Genomic DNA, 14,844 nt, shown 5'->3' on the forward strand with positions numbered 1-14,844 from the left:
CCTTAAGGTCCTAACGCCTAATAAGCACTAGGAAGAATAGCTCAACTATGACAGACAATCGTTGTAGGTTCGATCGTTAAGGTATATTAGCCACTTTACTGTGTGTTTGCTACATAATACCACGACTTTTACTATCGTTAATTCCATGAACCTCTTAAAGGCATTCAAAGCAAGCACAAGACAATAATGTATCTAAAGTAAAAGCTTTTTACGTGCTGCATCCCTGTTTGATGAGATAAAACTAGTCTCACCGTCCACTTTCTAGCACGACGCCGGCGACGCTCATGTGATATTTGTCCACCTGTGTGATTAAGATGAATCCAGCAAAGGACACCGGGTCACCCAGAATAGAACGTAAAGTTTCTTTCCATCGCTACACCCTTTCCATCCCACCGGCACCACCTATGAACCGTTGTCCGTATTAGCAAATAGTGCCTGCTGTATTTCTATTTAACGATCCATTCCATTCGATAACCCACTGCTTCCCCAATTCAGCTACTCCTCGCACAAGAAGCACACACACACACGTGGCATGCTGTCCGTGACTCCCTTCCCCCAGCTCACCACCCTCACAGTTTCACTTTCACTAACACTACTACCAAAAAACAATCAACGTCCATTTAAACTATCGTCACAATCGCAAGAACAAATCGCGCCTTACATTCCCTGAGAGACATTCTCTTCCACGCCCCTGCTTCCTATTCTTGAACGGGTTTTTTGTTACCTTTATTTGTTGCTGCATCCACGGTCGGTCGGTTTGATCCGCCGCACACAACCCAACGTCATAGAACACGCGGCTTAAAATCATGGAAGATTTCTAATCGCTACTATACCTACTACACCACCGCGTGGCGTTTCTTACTGTGTTATATATTGCAGGCAAATGGATAAATTGCATATTTTCTCTCTCTCTCTCTCCTATAAAACTTTTCCTTCCGTTCGCATCTCTTACATCTCTGTGTGGTGCTGCTTCTCGCTCTGCCATCCCACTCGTTCGTTCCGTACGACTTTCATCAGTCAGTTTGTCGGTTATTTGCTTCTTCCTTCTTTTTTTTGACTCATCGTTTTGAATGAGTTTCGGGCAACGGAACTTCATTAAGTGGCACCCTCCGCCTTTTTCTTTACATGTAATAACGATTTTAGCAGTGTGGTTATAGAACTATTGCTATTTTATACTTTATACTCTGATAAAATTTTGTTTCCATTTGTTTTGTATCGTCCGTTGCTGTCCCGAAGATCTGCCTTCCTTTTCACTTTTTTATTTGTCTTTCTACGCTTTTGTCTGAACCGAACCGCTTGTCGCTCATAAGGAAAGTTTTAAAATCTACGTACACACACGCGGTCTGCGTCAGAGAGTTTGCGAAACATTCAACAAAATAAAATCCTCCTCATACTTTCTTCTCTGCTCACCTAACTTTGAACGATCGTTTGCACGTGGAGTTGTACTGTAATGTTGTGTCGTGTAAAAACGTGGGCTATTGCAGCTGTCCTAAACACCGTTCGTCCCCAAAAGAATACCACTGATCGAGATTCCGCTTGCATTTTGGACGTGCGCGTATCATGATATACAAACCCATTCATAAACTTTTCTTATTTTACTTCCTTTTTTTTCTTTTACACTATTTTGTTGTTTTGTGTCAGGGAATAGAATCCTCTTCTAAAACTGCTCACCCTATTGCATCCATCCAACAATGTACTTATTCCTGAACAGTATAAAAACACAGAATGCCTGCCACTGCTTGTATCGTCCGCGATCGTCTATACCAGAAAAAACATCGCTTTCTGTACATACAGGGTTTCTCAGGCCAGTTCAATATTGCAATACTACATGGTAGCAGCGTAGAACGCTAATCAGACATCGTAACCCTTCTCTGCATGGGAAAACAAACATTCAACTCTCTCAAAATCCCAATTAAATTGCATATACGATGCCGGGATTAACGTTTTATGCTGCTGACATATAGCGTTACAATGTCCGACTGGCCTGAGAAACCCTGCAAAATTACTACGGCACTTACACGTACGGCCCACTACACCGGAGAAGTATATAGATGTGTATTGCGAATAGAGGTTAAGTTTTGTTTCCCTTCGGACACACAATATTTGTGTTTGTGTTCGTGTGTGTGTGTGTGTGGTCTATAATAATCTGTACTGTAATTAAAAACAAGCAATACTCTAATAATGTTGAGGATAAAGCATTCTCATAATCGATCCTCACTCACTTGGCTCTCACATGCTCACTGAGCTGATGGCAATCTCTGAAGAAAGTGCCACCGCTGGTCACTGGTTCTCTACTACGAAGCGGCGTGACAAAAAAACCACGCAAACATATTGCAAATCTCCTCTCCCCATACGGGAGCGCTGAACAAACCCAGCTACTATAATATTAAAACTATCCATTCTCCCCCAGCCGCTTCCGTTCGCGCTGACGGAACCGATGGTTGCGCGCGGTAACTTTAACACAAGAGACGCAGAACAGAAGAGTTCTCTTCCCGCCCAACGCACGCTACATTGAAATCAATCCACGAAAGACCCGGTAGCGACCAACTACACAAACACTGAACAGGTGGCCGCTCCCGATAGAGTGTCGGGGCAGCTGTTGGTACAGCTGTGACGAAACAGGACACAGAGTTTCTCTAAGAAATCGAGAGCGGGTAGTTTGAAACAAAGAAACAAACAGAAAAAGAAACCTTAAAACTACGTAAACAATTCGAATAACGCCTCGGTAACCATTCCACGAATTTTTAGTCACGCACCTTCACTACCCCCTCCTCACTTCACTCTTATTTTCTGTGCCTAATAAAATGATGGGCATTCGCGCTTCCCATCAGCCTACAATATGAAAGAGCTTTAGAAGATTGCTTTGTTTCCCTCTTGGGGCGCGCTAGTATTGCAAACCTTATCGTGAGACGGACTCGAGCATTTCGACAAACAGCTTGTTCATCGTTACGTTGCCCTCGATATGCACATTCGTCCAGAACTTGCGAATAATGTGATCCGCTTGCCGTAACGATGGCAGCAACAGTAGCAGCTGCTGCTGATGGGACACCGCCTGATGTTGCCTGCCAAAGAAAGAGAAACCCGCCATTAATACAGCTGCACCTCGAGGCTCGGTGCGTCGTAGCCGGATGCTTACCTTATCAACAGCACACAATCGTTGAGTGCGTACAGTATCGAGTCACGAATTTTCTTGAGCGCACTGTAGTTATCCAGTCTGATATCACAATTTGACAGGGACAGGGCCTTCAGTAGATAGTACTCCTCCTTGGTGGCCGAGATCTTTTCCAATCGTTGGGTGATTTGTGCGAGCTGTTACAAGGCGAGAAAAAAGGGGTCGAATATGACTAACAGGGCGTCCGAAGGCGAAATACAACATCCACTTACATGGTTGTAGAGATCAAGGGCACCACACTCCTTCGCCGATCGCTCGTCGAGCCAGAAGTCGGTGGCAAAGTACAGCCGACCATCGAACGGGATCGAGCGGTAGGCAAGCATTAGCGTCAGCAGCTCGGCCCAGCTCACCTGCAGCAGCCGCATCTGGTCGTTCAGCGGCAGATCGGTGAAGCCCGGAATCTGCTTCGCCCAGCCAATCACACCGACCAGCTCCTTATCGTAAATATCACTCAGCACGCTCAAAATTTCCTGCGCATCGCTTCCCATCACCATCCGGTCGAGCCCGGAATCGGCGGCGGCCGCTGTAGCGCCGGGCGAGTTGCTGCCCGTGCTGCTCGTCGACGACGACGAGGACGATGCGGAGGAGAACGACGAGCTGGACGTTTGGCCCGTCCCGTTGCGTTCCTCGCCGGTCGCCACCATATCGCTGCCACCGCCGATCGACAGTGGATCCGGCTCGAACGAAGATAATACTTCCAGGATCTTGATGTCTTCCAGCGTTTGGGCCGTGTACTGCTGGTTCGACTGAATGATCTGCATCTGGTACGGGTTCGAGCACGGATTGCGGCGATACTTTTGCCGGCCACCCCGCACCCGATCCAGCCGCACCCCTTCCTTGAGCATGCCCATCAGCAGACACTTGCGGAACCGGCACGCTTGGCACGCTTTCCGTCGCCGTTTGTTTATTTCACAGTCGTTACTCGCGGGACAGGTGTACTCGATGTTTCCTACGAAAAAGGGGATAGATATGACCATTAGTTCTAGCTGCCGCATGTCACCGGAAAGGTATTCGTCCCCTACCTTGAATGGTACGTTTGAAAAATGCTTTACATGCTTCACAGCTGGCAACGCCGTAGTGGAAGCCACTGGCAACGTCCCCACACACCAGGCACAATCGTCGCGGCAGCTCCTCCTTGATCGTGTCGTGGTTCGTGCCATCGCTGCCAAAGTCCCCGATGGCGGAGGTAGTTGAGCTGCAGAACTGACGATCCGGCGAGCCGGGCGACTGTGGTTTCCCGTTGCCACTGCTTCCGCCGGCACCACCACCACCGCTACCGTGCAGCTCTGTGAGATGTGTGTCGTTGTTATTGCTACTGCATTTGAAGTCCATCTGCAAAAGAAGACAGAACGAAGTGAGCAGTCAGTGCCTAATGTTCGGTGAGGGTACTATTAGAAGCGTCATTATGCCGGTACCTTTCCCGTGGGTGAATTGCCGTACAGTATGTTGGTTTGGGATAAGCTACCGACCGACGATGGGGACGGGCTGCAGCAGGATGTTTCAATCAGTTCCTGTTTGATCCGTGCTGACGTTCCGTCGCCTGCCATCATCGACACCTGGGTGGGAGAAAACAAGAAAGAAGGACGTAAATGATTAATACACAATAGAAGAGAAGAGAACCTGGTGAAATTATTAGAACAGGATAGCACTTGATCGCTAGCCTACAATCTCTTGAGGTGATATTTTATCATTTTTGGCCTTCTTGACTTCAATTACTCCTAGCTAGATAGCCGAAGGGGCCAACATCGATTCCGATCACTATTTGGTTGGCTTAGTGATTCGTTGCAGAATCGCCCGTCCCCGCGTCAATGGGGGTGAAGTTAACACGCAGGCTCGGCTCAACACGGACTCCCTAAAGGACAGTCACGTCCAACAGGCATTCAAATCCGCTTTAGGTGAGGCTCTACTACCAGAAAATGAATATGAAACTACGAGCGAACGGTGGAACGCTCTAAAAACAAAAATAATAAGCTGTGCCAATTCCACACTCCCACCACGTCGGGGCAACACCAGATCTGGCTGGTTCGACGAAGATTGTAGACATGTGACAGAACGTAAAAACTGCGCATACCGAGTAATGCAGCAGCGGCATAGAACGCGGGCATGCGCAGAGGAATACTCATGGCTCAGGAGAGAAGAGAAAAGAGTTCACCGCACCAAAAAACAACTTTGGGAAGAGCAGCGGGTGCGGGAACTTCAAGAAATCAGAGTGCGTTACGGACCAGGAAGAAAGTTTTACCAGGAGATAGCAGGTCGCCGAAATAACTTTAGACCTAAGGTGACCTGCTGTCGGAATAAGGATGGGGATCTGGTCAGTTACCAGCCAGAGGTCCTCTCGCGATGGGCTCAGTACTTTGATGAATTGCTAAATGATCAGTTCAACGAACAGCTAGAGGCTCCACTAGCAGATGATATCATGCTACTGCCACCTAGCATAGATGAAACACGAATGGCCATCCGTCGGCTCAAGAACAACAAGGCACCAGGCACCGACGGAATAGTAGCCGAACTGATCAAAAACGGTGGTGCAGCACTCGAACAGGAAATTCATCAAATTATTACTGAGGTATGGGATAGCGAATCGATGCCTTGTGATTGGAATCTTGGCATCATCTATCCTATATACAAGAAGGGAGATAGGCTAGAGTGCAGCAACTACAGGGGTATTACGGTGTTGAATACCGCCTACAAGATCTTCTCCCTAATCTTACAAGATCGACTTGTCCCATTCGTTGAAGAGATAGTCGGAAACTATCAGAGAGGATTCCGAAACGGAAAATCAACCACTGACCAGATCTTCACGATGCGGCAAATCTTGGAGAAGATGGCGGAGCAACAGCTCCACTCCTACCATATCTTTATTGATTTCAAAGCCGCCTATGACAGCATAGCCAGGGTAAAACATTACGACGCAATGAGCTCTTTTGGAATCCCGGCCAAGCTTACCAGGCTTGTACGAATGACAATGGCCAACATCACATGCCAGGTGAAGGTGGATGGAAAACTCTCAGGGCCCTTTGCTACCACCAAGGGCCTGCGCCAGGGAGATGGGCTCGCCTGTCTCCTCTTCAACCTGGCGCTAGAGAGAGCCATCCGTGACTCAGAGGTGGAAACTTCGGGGACCATCTTCTATAAGTCAATCCAGATCCTGGCATACGCTGATGACATAGACATCATTGGTTTGAGGCTCTCCTATGTAGCAGAAGCTTATCAAAGGATCGAGCGTGCGGCACAGAACCTCGGGTTGGAGATTAACGAGGCGAAAACCAAAATGATGGTGGCACCACCAGCGGCCCTGCTAGCAAACACTGATTTACGCAGGGGTGATGTACAGATAGGTAACCGCACCTTCGAAGTCGTCCAAAACTTCACCTATCTGGGGTCAAAAGTCAGCACCGACAACAACATTGATGTTGAGTTACGCGCACGGGTGCTGGCTGCCAACCGGTCATACTACAGCCTGAGGAAACTTCTCCACTCTAAATACCTGTCGCGACGGACGAAGCTGGGACTGTACAGAACATTTATAGTCCCAGTACTCACATACGCCTCTGAGACATGGACTCTGTCCAAAACTGACGAAGCCCTCTTAGCCGCGTTCGAGAGGAAGATGCTCAGAAGGATTTTTGGCCCCGTATGTGTGGAAGGACAATGGAGGAGCCGCTACAACGACGAGCTCTACGAGCTGTATGATGATCTCACTATCGTACAGCGCATTAGACTCGCCAGGCTCCGGTGGGCTGGTCACGTCATGAGAATGACACCGGACGACCCAGCCCGTAAAGTCCTTTTAGGCCGTCCACACGGACAGAGGAGGCGTGGTAGGCCCAAATTGAGATGGAGTGATGGCGTTGATGCGTCCGCCAGAACGGCCGGGATAACGGATTGGCAGACGACGGCGCTGAACCGTGAGCGGTATCGAGGATTGTTGCAGCAGGCCAAGACCGCAAAGCGGTTGTAGCGCCTGATAAGTAAGTAAGTAAGTAGATAGCCGAAGCTCTGGTGCGCAGTGGCTGAGGAGATAGTGGCGCTGGTCTTCACACAGCCGGGCCGGGGTTCAAATCTCATCCAGACCGTTCCCCCAAAAAAGACAATCAGTACTGAATAGAAAGGAACGACTCGGAGCTTCACTATAACCCGTACGGCTCACTTTTAATATCCAACTTTAGTAAAGTTAGTGTTTAAAGCGGGAAAGAAAAATAGTAAGACAGGTTTAATTATACGATATGAAGCCCAAAACAGCAAGATGTTGTCACACCTCATTAGTTCCACGTCCCGACTACACACTTTCAAATGACATAACAAAAAGCGTTCCCTCTCGCGCCATTTTAAAAACACTAATTTGTCGCTTTAAAAATCAACATAAATATTCCTCCATGCGTTATTTAACAAACGTGGTAAATGGTAATGGCAAATGGTAATGAAAGCGTCCACAAGCAAACAATGCACTGGTACTGGTGTTGTTGTTCTGCTCAAACTGCACAAACCTCGTAATCGCTCGTAACTTAACCTAATGATGCCACTCTCTTAAGAAGCAAACAAAAAATCCCCAACCGAGAGCCTACAAAAAATATAACCCGCTTAAGTAGAATAAAATTAATCGCACTCAATGCGAATAGGACAAGCACAAATTAGCCGAACCTGACTTCATTTTACGCCTGTAGCCTTGTGATTCTTTTCGCTCTCGTCTCCAGTCCGAGACAGAGTTCCAACAACAGCACCAAAAACAAAACAAAAAACACCCCGGAGGAAAAGGTGTGTTCAAGCTGAACAACACATCTCATCAGCATCGGTACAATGACGGTTAATTCCTACTTCTTACTACTCTATCGTCTCTTGCCAATCTGTTGCTTTTGCTTCTCTTTTTTAGGGGGCTGTTTCCAAACTGCAGCCAACAACCAGCAGGCTCTAGAAGGGAGAATTAGCTGCAGCAGCGACCGTTTGCTGCCCAAAGTGCCCACTTGCTACCGGTAAAAATTGACCGTAATTAATTCTATTTTTTGTGACTTCCTCTTTCGTTCCCTCGGCCGATCCTCACCGCGTGTGTTTGTCACGATATGATAAAAAAGTGCATCTTCTTCACGCTGGTCGATTTGGTGCGTTCTCCAGCGGGAAGAAGATTGGCATTATTTTTGGCCACCCTTGCATCGCTGGATCTTCCCACCCAACCCCCGAACGCCCCAACATGGACACGGTTAATGCACAATTGATTGATGGATTTACTGCGATTCGTTCTGTGCCAGGAGCGCATGGCCAGCAGACGAGGTGGGTGGGTGAGCAGATGGGAGGAGGAATGGTGGATTTTCGATACGGTTGCATTCGCATGGTAATCCCCAACGTTTCCGCGCAAAATACGAGCCACAATTACAATAATCATTTGCTACACTCGCACCCAAGCTCTCCCAATCCCGACATGATGACGAAAACTGCACGGTCCGTGGTTCTGTCCCGCAGCTACTCATCTATTTTTTGGGGGGCGGAAGAACACAAGCACGCGTGCAGTGAGAGCACCAAAAAAACAGCGACTTCTTCCTTCACGGATTGCCCATTAATCGATCCACACAAGCTGCGGCAAAAGAGAAGCGTGTAATGAGCTGCAGTTTCGATGCAGATTGTTCCTTCGTTGCTTTTTTTTGTTTTTTTTGCTCTCTCGCCCCACTGTTATTGTTGTAGCATTGTGCTTGCGTGAGTTGGTGGTGTTGCTAATCCACCCGGGGCCCCAGTTCGTTTCGGGCCAGGTTCGAGAGCTTTTTTTTTTTGGAGCGGGCGGGGGTGAAACCTTGACACTGACCAATGACCCCGCAGCACACACACAGTAAGGTGTGGATGACGGTGGTGCTTCTTTGCTCAAATGAATGATCATAATGCATCATCATCATCATCATCATTGCCTTCTTCCCTAGAGCACGAGGGGATGCAGTTGCAGCAACCGGTGATGTGTATAGGATGCAGGATCCGGCCATTTTTTTTTTTGCTTTGAGCCTTCTATTTGCGATCCCCTCTTCCCGTGCCACAAGAATGATTATTTGATTGCCGAGACTATTCGAATTGTGAAATACGTGTCTCGTAAAGTCAAAATTTATATCGACCAACAAAAAAGAAAAACAACAAACAAATACGCCTGACCGGCTACTGCTGGCTGGTGCTCGCCGTGTACGGACCCGGTATTGGGGATATTGGAAAGGCATGAGTCGAGATTTTCTGCGTCTGCAGCGATTTAGCGATTGGCGTTTAATTCTTAACCCCGCCGGGCCCCGTCGTGTCGGATACACATTTTATAGCAAGCAATTTATACAGTAGTAAGAGTAGGAGAAATAGACGGCAATAAGAGAGCCGCCAAAAAAAACGCTAAAAAGTTGAAGCCTTCCCAAACTTGCACAGTAGTTTAGGTGGTTTATTAATTTATCACAGCGTGATATGGACACCCAACGGAAGCCCTTCGATTAGTAAAAAAAAACTTTAAGGCTCGCTATATTGCTTTTGTAGAATCGCGTATGGAACGATGATTTAAAAGACACACGCTCTTTAACCGGAAATTAAAAATGGAGTCATTAATCCAATCCATGGCTCTTGTAGATAGTACGAACAGGTTTTTATCGTGTGAGTTTTCTGCCAAATGAAGTATGGTTCCTATAGTCTTATAGCGTTCTGAAATATCTTTGAGTTCTAGGAAAGAACTAAAATTGATTCTTGTCAATTCTTAGCATCAATCACCCGCATTTCGACTCTTGAGTCGCAGACAGAACCGTTGGAGCACCATTTGAGGGGTTTCAACACTGGGGTAACTGTGGGAAGAACCTCTTAAAATTCTAGTAAACCATGATCTTCGAAGGTTTCCCGGGTAGAACAAAATTATCCACTGGCAACCCATTTGAGCAACATCTGTAAGGTTTCAATATCCACTATTTCCTTCATCGAGGTCCTCTAGTCCTCCTCGGAAAGATAAAATTATCAATCACGCGAATTTCACCTTCAGTTCCTCTGACATTGAAGCTACATTTGTAAGGTTCCATCATCCACTGTTCCACAGCAGCGTCGATATCCAGGACTCATAGCTGAGCAGGCACACACTAGATACTCACTTTCGCTTTCCATCGCCATCTCATCACTTTCAATCTCACTAATCTCTTTTCTCGCGCGTTCTCTCCACTAGTGGAGTAGTACAAGAAGATCATCGAAAACGAAACCGTTCCATTCATTTCTCTACGTTTGGCCTTCCCACAGCACGGCACGGCAGGCGCATCTCAGCAAAAGCGGCACAAGATGAAGGAGCGAACAGAGCTAGAACAAACGTCAATCCGCACTCTAGGCGTCTAGGCGGCAGTAAAACCTAACAGGCGATGACGCCGACGATGAGCTAATGAGAAAACAAAAGTGAACGCCGCCCGTTCCATTCCACACAGCCCGTTCCTACCGGCCCCGGGCGACCATCGTCAAACGGCCACTACTAGAAAAGCAATTAGCAAAACGAAACGACTTGTGCTGTAGTGGTTGTGTGTTGCTGTGCTGTATTACTGCGTCTGCTGTTATTCTCACATTCGCTTCGGTTTCGTAACAATTTGGCCGGAGTTGGTTTGTTGGCGGCGGCGGTTTTTGTAAACATTTAGTCTGCTCGCTTGCTGTGTGCATCTCATGAATGCCGGAGTGGAACAATAAAATGTAAAACAAACACACGGACACAAGCAACGAAGAAAATAGGCCCCCGACACGGTAACAAAAGCGGGCGGCCCACCAAAGCCCCAATTGAGCTTTTCCACATTCCACTTCCGCTTTTCCTTGTGTGTGTGTGTGTGTGTGTGGTTGTGTGCTGGTACGCTTCGGTTTTTGCTTTTATTTTGCTGTCTGTGTCAAAAGCTATTAAGCTATGGCGAGCCTGCCTGCCTGCCAGCCAGCCAGCCAGGCCAGCCGCCATCAGCTTAGGTACGCTTGGTTGACGCGATAATAGTCGTGTCTCACTCTTTCGCCCGTTTGCGGCCTTTTCTACACAACGATTGGACACACATTACAAAGGGGTTGCTTGTACGCAACGCACTAAGGAGAGGGAGGAGGTTGGAAAGGGTGTTGGTGTGTGCGGTGTTTTGTGGTGTGAGGTAATAGTAAAAGCCTCTCTCATCTCGGTCAAGTTCAAGGCAATCTTGCGACCACCACCACATGCAGACTCATTTCACAGAGGCACGAAGCGTCGGCACAATGAGTTTCTTTCTTGATCACTGTTAGCTTTAGATTGTGCTTAAAAACAAAATGCTTCAACTGTAGCAATAATTAAATAAAAATCTCAGCAAATTGATAGCAACACTTTCATACCGAAGTCAGTCAAAATAATTCAATAATTTAAAATATTTAAACGATTTCATTATCTTCAAGCTCACTGATGCAAAAACTGGTGAAGCAGTCCCGCAAAAATTTGCATCCCAACACTGTCTCCCTCCATGATCGTTACATGTCCACTTTGACCTAGGGTTCGGCGAAAGATCACAGCCCTCACTGACCCACCTCCGATCGCAGTGCTGAACCGGATCGCTCCAGATAGTGCGCGGCCTGGAGACCCTGCTACCAACTCTCCACTGCCCTTCCACAGCAAAACTAAATCACACAATCGTAAACTGTTGAACGTAATTTTCCCGTAATCAGCAGTACTGATAGGAGTTATAAGCTAAATGTACAGTGAGTTCCTTCACACGACGAACCAATGAGTGCAACCGTAGGCACGCTTCTGCATGCCGACACAAGTCACTCCAGCTTCACATGATGATGATAATAGCTGCGGTACTATCAGCACTTGAATACAGTCCCGACGCCCCGGGCCCGCAAGAAGCACCGCCAAAGATTTTGCGAACTGCGAGCAGACAACCGTGGTGGAAGAAAGCCGACTAAATCGTAAACAAAACTTCCAGACCAAACGATCATACGCACGCACAAACCGCATGCAAAAGCGAACGATCGAACCATCGGCGATCGGGAGCCCACCGACGTCGTGTACAACGCATAATCTTGTCGTCATCGCCTGCGCGGTGCAGTTGCAGTGTACTTGGACTGGCAGACGATGCCGGTAGATGGGGATGAGTTCATAAGCTTTGTGTCTTGCAACACGTTGGAGCTTCAACGTTCTAGGGAATGCATTATGCAATGCGGTATCATGAAGTCGAGTCAAGCCGATGTAAGCGGAAGTATGTTACGCGCATTGCTCTGGCAGCATATTTATAAAACATTGCTTTAATGGGAAATTTATTGTAAATATCAGTTGATACTTGTTAGAGACACTAGGATTTCTTAGGAATGCTTCAGTCTTTTCAAGTCAACCAAGTAATATTTAAGCAGCCATAATAACTATAATAATGTACTGTGCATAGAATATACTCAAAGTTTAAATTGGCTTTTAATTCTTGAAGAGTATTATCTTTAAATAGAGATCGACCGGTCCTGACTACCAAGTTGTGTTTAGCAAATATATTGTGGAACCTTCAACCTTTCAATGGTAGAATTAAAAGTACCTCAAATCACATTCTTCTTATCATATAGTAATCCCCACATAAAGAATAATTGAAAATCGTATCGTTAAATTTCATTCTTCTTGTGATTTTAATGATCAGCCACACCCTCATCTGTCTTAAAAACGTTACAACTTTGTAGTCTATACAATTAAATTCACATCGCAAGAACTGTTAACCTGTTTGCCTGCCCATCACGAGACTCAGTCGGTAGCTCAACTCATTCACACTCCGACCCCGGGGGTTGGTCTGTACAATCTCGTGCACCTCTCCCACCACAGTGAAGGTCGTAAACGTTCCCTTTTTTCGCACACGGCACTAAACTTAACTCACTCGGGCTGAGAGTGCTGGAAAGATTTATCGTTCCTCGAAACCGATCGAAAAGTGCATAGGCACACATACACACACACGAAACAGGTGTGCAAAAGCCCGACATAAATCCCGGAGCTGTTGGTCTCGGGGCTCGTTCTGTTTAATGGGCCTCGTTAAACTTTGCTCAGTTGTGACAGGAAATGGTCAGATCAGATCAAACTAAATGGCAGGATCAATGACGGTGATCCTTCCCTCTGTTCTCTCTCTCGCCCTCCCCCCTACTAATTCGCCTGTCAACTTTTCGTCATTGGAGAAGAATTGAAGGAGCGACAAAAAAAAAGTCGGTTTCGCCCATCGACGTTATACTATCGGTTGCCATAAATCTTACCAACACGCACACACACACACGCGCGCGCGCGCTAAAGGCTCAACAGCATGGCTTCATGGCCGCAAAGCACGGCACGGAGTGATAATTAAATTAAAAATGCATAAAACCTATCGCCCAAACAAATCTCGTCCAGATGGCATCACGACTCGCGGAGAAGGAAGGCGATAAGATATGGGGAGCCCCCGGGGGCGGTTGGACGAACGTGGAGAATCGTTCTTTTAATGGAAGGAGTGACGCGAACTGAAGATACATGCGCTTGCAGTCGCAGAAATAAAATGGTGTGTCTCCTGTCAGTCAGTTCGTCAGAGGAAACGATGAATTTTGGTTAGAATAACAAACCGTGGCGGGCGAAACAGAAGGTGTGTGTGTGTGGACCTGAGAAGCGAGAGGACACCAGCCGGAGGAGATCCATATGTCCATAGCCTCGTAAAAACGTTTTGTCTCCCGTCGTGCCTTTCGACTTAAAAGCGAGTACGATCGGCGCGACTGATAAGTTGCATTAAATGGTTAATGTCCTAATTAAAGTTTACCCACACAACGCCACCTACTGCAAGTCGGCAAATTAAATAATAATGCAATTAATAAAATGTGCATACGGCTGTAAACCATTATTGAAGCTATTAATGTTGAAGCTTTTAAGCATCGTCTAACTCGCACCAAACACTTATCAATCCACGCGGAACACATACCCTAACGATCGTTTTGCATAGCGTGCAGAGAGACCAGCAAAAAACCACACATTCTCGCTCACAAATTGCTTAAAATTTACAGCACAAAACAAAAAAAAACCACAGGAACATTTAGCATACGATCTCCTCCGACCGCCACTCCATTGTGAGACCACACTCACCGTTCGTCCATACGCCATTCCACCAGTGTGGCGATGCGATTAGTTTTAGTCATTGTAGTCATCTTTCGGAAGGTATTACCCAGGAACATTTGTATCGCATCACTCGTGATTCCGGTTTTGCTGTTCTCGCTGTGCTTATTATGAAATCAAGCTCTGTAAGCACATCGCACTTAGTCTTGTTTTTTCCTCTTTTACATACATTCTTTAGTTCCTCGTGCCATTCTGGAGGCCCAGAATCGCGTATCCGGCAAACCGTAAAGATATATAAACGATGACTAATTTGCTATATTTCCCACTCGGATTTAACTTCTTCTTTAGTATTTTTGGGACACAAATTTGATTCTTTCCTTGCGGTGAGAGTTCTTAAAATTTGAAGGATTTTTCGCTAGAGTCGAAGCTTTAATTATGTAGCTGCTAGTCCGTCATACGGCAGGACCGGATATCGAATACCGACCCAAGTGTCTCCTGCAGGAGCAGGACTAACTATCACAGGAGAATTAAGGGTAAAACAAGTCAAGGAAGCCTAGTTTTAGGTCACCAGAACTTCTAAAATGATCTTCCAAGGACTGACACATGCTCCAAAAGCTCTGTTTGGTGCGCCAGCACTTCTTCTTTGAAGACTCAATTTTGCGAC

At 46.7% G+C, this 14,844-nt stretch overlaps 1 protein-coding gene across 6 annotated transcripts in view; it reads right to left on the bottom strand.

The window, feature by feature from the left end:
- Positions 1 to 569: 569 nt before the first annotated feature.
- LOC118517192 (steroid hormone receptor ERR2-like) overlaps positions 570 to 14,844 on the bottom strand; it is a 34,740-nt gene continuing 20,465 nt past the window's right edge. Inside the window, exons 1-6 of one of the 6 annotated variants that reach the window (XM_036063141.1) lie at positions 11,666 to 11,771; positions 4,588 to 4,728; positions 4,195 to 4,504; positions 3,385 to 4,121; positions 3,137 to 3,309; positions 570 to 3,062 (exon numbers count right to left, since the gene is read on the bottom strand). In XM_036063141.1, coding sequence (XP_035919034.1) covers positions 2,900 to 3,062; positions 3,137 to 3,309; positions 3,385 to 4,121; positions 4,195 to 4,504; positions 4,588 to 4,722 — 1,518 coding nt within the window. In that variant the 5' untranslated portion in view covers positions 4,723 to 4,728; positions 11,666 to 11,771 and the 3' untranslated portion in view covers positions 570 to 2,899. Of the gene's footprint in view, positions 3,063 to 3,136; positions 3,310 to 3,384; positions 4,122 to 4,194; positions 4,505 to 4,587; positions 4,729 to 10,142; positions 10,176 to 10,254; positions 10,294 to 11,665; positions 11,772 to 14,210; positions 14,244 to 14,844 lie in introns of those variants that run through there. The other 5 variants (XM_036063137.1, XM_036063139.1, XM_036063140.1 and 2 more) reach the window with 5 other exon arrangements.

Source organism: Anopheles stephensi, unplaced genomic scaffold (assembly GCF_013141755.1).
Source record: "Anopheles stephensi strain Indian unplaced genomic scaffold, UCI_ANSTEP_V1.0 ucontig62, whole genome shotgun sequence".
NCBI lineage: Eukaryota > Metazoa > Arthropoda > Insecta > Diptera > Culicidae > Anopheles > Anopheles stephensi.